The 2,303-nt window shown below is 37.3% G+C and overlaps 2 protein-coding genes across 2 annotated transcripts in view; both read left to right on the forward strand.

Annotated features, from left to right (window-relative positions):
* Positions 1 to 2,039, forward strand: part of PI4K2B (phosphatidylinositol 4-kinase type 2 beta) — a 17,947-nt gene extending 15,908 nt beyond the window's left edge. Inside the window, exon 9 of the mRNA XM_009887648.1 lies at positions 507 to 2,039. Within this exon, the coding sequence (XP_009885950.1) occupies positions 507 to 680 (174 nt within the window). The 3' untranslated portion in view covers positions 681 to 2,039. The remainder of the gene's footprint in view (positions 1 to 506) is intronic.
* The window catches only part of ZCCHC4 (zinc finger, CCHC domain containing 4), a 15,002-nt gene continuing 13,390 nt past the window's right edge, over positions 692 to 2,303 (forward strand). Inside the window, 1 exon segment of the mRNA XM_009887672.1 lies at positions 692 to 702. Within this exon segment, the coding sequence (XP_009885974.1) occupies positions 692 to 702 (11 nt within the window).

The raw sequence follows: 2,303 nt of genomic DNA on the forward strand, positions 1-2,303 counted from the left end.
CATGAATACTGAAGTTTTGGAAGGAAGTTAACATTCTCCTGGGAGCTGAGGGCTGAATTTGGATCTTAGCACTGGGTTTGGTGTGGGTTAATAATATGGCTTCATATCTTCTCATGTGAAAATAACTTGCAGCTCAACTGCTGGCAGATCCTATGTTAAATATATATTGATTGCTTTCTTGTAGGTTTTTTTCATTAAAGGTGCAATGCCCTTAAGAGATGTGTTAAATTTAAATGCTCTTAGATTTTTGTCTCTAACATTTTCCAAAAGTTCAGAGAGGATTGCCTGAAGTATCCAAGAGAAGAATAGAACGTTTGTCAAATAGCAGTAAGGTGCCATAATGTTACCAAATAAATATTTCTACTTGCAATAGAGTATCTCTTAAATGATTCATTTGACAGCGCAGTCCTCTACACAATTGATTTAAGAGTGGCACCTAAATTTATAAGCCTTTTAGCCACAGTTTTATTCCTGTGCCCTCACCTTACCTGCTTTTACTCTTTTAGATACTAAACCTTACTCAGGCATTAAAGGATGAAAAAAGTCCCATTCAGCTTGTTCAGATGCCACGCGTGATTGTGGAACGAAGCATCACTGGAAGTCAGGGCCGGATCGTTCATTTGAGTAATGCGTTCACACAGACCTTTCACAGCAGGAAGCCTTTCTTTTCCTCCTGGTAGCAACAAAAAATATGTGGGAACAGTAAGTTTCTCTTAAGTTTAGAAAGCTGCTTCTGTGTAAAGGCTCTGCAATAACGTACTTCTGCTGTATACCAAGAGCTCTGACTGCTGACACCTCAGAACTTAAATTCTAAAGACTTAAGAAATGTATTTTGAATGTAATAAAAGTTTACAATTTTTGTCTCAAAATTGTGAATTCTTATGTCAGGGAATGAGAAGAACTTGTCCATATTGTATTTTTATAGGCTAAATTGATGAATTCTGCATAAGGGAAGATACACAGTTTGCATATGCTGAGAAACTACTTTTGAATACAACAGGAATACTTTTTGTTTAATATAAATGTAGGAACATATACACTATCAATTTCTTTTTATATGGTCTTTAAAAAAAAAAAGTACAGAATGTTATCTTTTGATTGTGAAAATGCTTTTCCTTGGAATTTCTTCTTGATATTTTAAGCTGTTTATAGATTTTCATAGGCTACTTGAAAAGTTGTGCACTTAAAAAAAAAAAAAAAAAAAATCAATCTGTCCTTGACAAACAAGTGAAAGAAAGGGAGAAGGGAAAAAATGCTCCAAGTGGATTTTTTGCACATTGGGACCAAAAATAGTTAAATAATTGAATTACAGCAAAACTCAACCCGAGGAAGTACACACAGTTCCTACTGTGACAAAATAAACTGAGTGTACATTTCAGAGGTTGAAATTCCACCTGTAGGTTTTAGCACTTGTGTATTTACGCACGCGTATGGAGACTTGTGATATTTCTTTATGGAGCCATTGCAATGAAAGACTTGCATCACCGCGTTGTTACAGGTTTGTTTTGCCATGCGTGTGTAGCTGTGGTCATCGGTGGTCACCAAAGTGGTTCTGCACTATTAACGACAGAAGCACCGCTGTGTTCATCACAAAGCCAGTCTGCCTTCGAAGTTTATTCTATATAATCACACTGTTACTTTTTGACTGGAGGGAAAAAAAAAAACAAACTGTAATATGTAGAGCACAGAGACTTACTGTGCCCTCAGCAATGTCATGCTGATCTGCCATTTGCATTTATGTTTAAGTTACGTGGTCCTAGACTTGATGGTCATGTTTCTAGATCTGTGGCTTATGTAACATGGTAAATATTTTTATTTTGGTAATTTTCTGGACAGTTAAGACTGGGAACAGGGGAGAAATTGCTGCTTTTATGAAACCTTCAGTATTTCAGATGTTGCTGTATTTTGTAACTCGAAGCAATACTGTTGAAATAAAAAAAAATAAAATGCTTGTATTTTATATAAATTTTGAGTGGATGTAAATATTAATGTAGCATGTCAGCAATTCACGTGGTTAACTGAAACGTTTAAGCCTTAAACGTAAAACTCGCTGTACGGTGGTGTTCAAGGTAAGTTTGAAGTGACCACCTCCAGACACTTCCTATCTTTGTTTTTATCCCAAGTTGATTAAGAAATCGCAGGTGGCGTTTATGTACCAGCCATGCCAGCTGAATTCAGTGAATGTCATAGCCGAAAGCCCAGGGCTTCGGGGCCTGCATGTCTGATTTGTTCTCCGACAAATTTGGCTTTTTTCCACTCCTGTTACTGCCCCAACCGAAGTCCCGCCCTGGGCGCCCCCCCCC

This window comes from Charadrius vociferus, unplaced genomic scaffold (genome assembly GCF_000708025.1).
Source record: "Charadrius vociferus isolate BGI_N301 unplaced genomic scaffold, ASM70802v2 scaffold306, whole genome shotgun sequence".
NCBI classification, from domain to species: Eukaryota; Metazoa; Chordata; class Aves; order Charadriiformes; family Charadriidae; genus Charadrius; species Charadrius vociferus.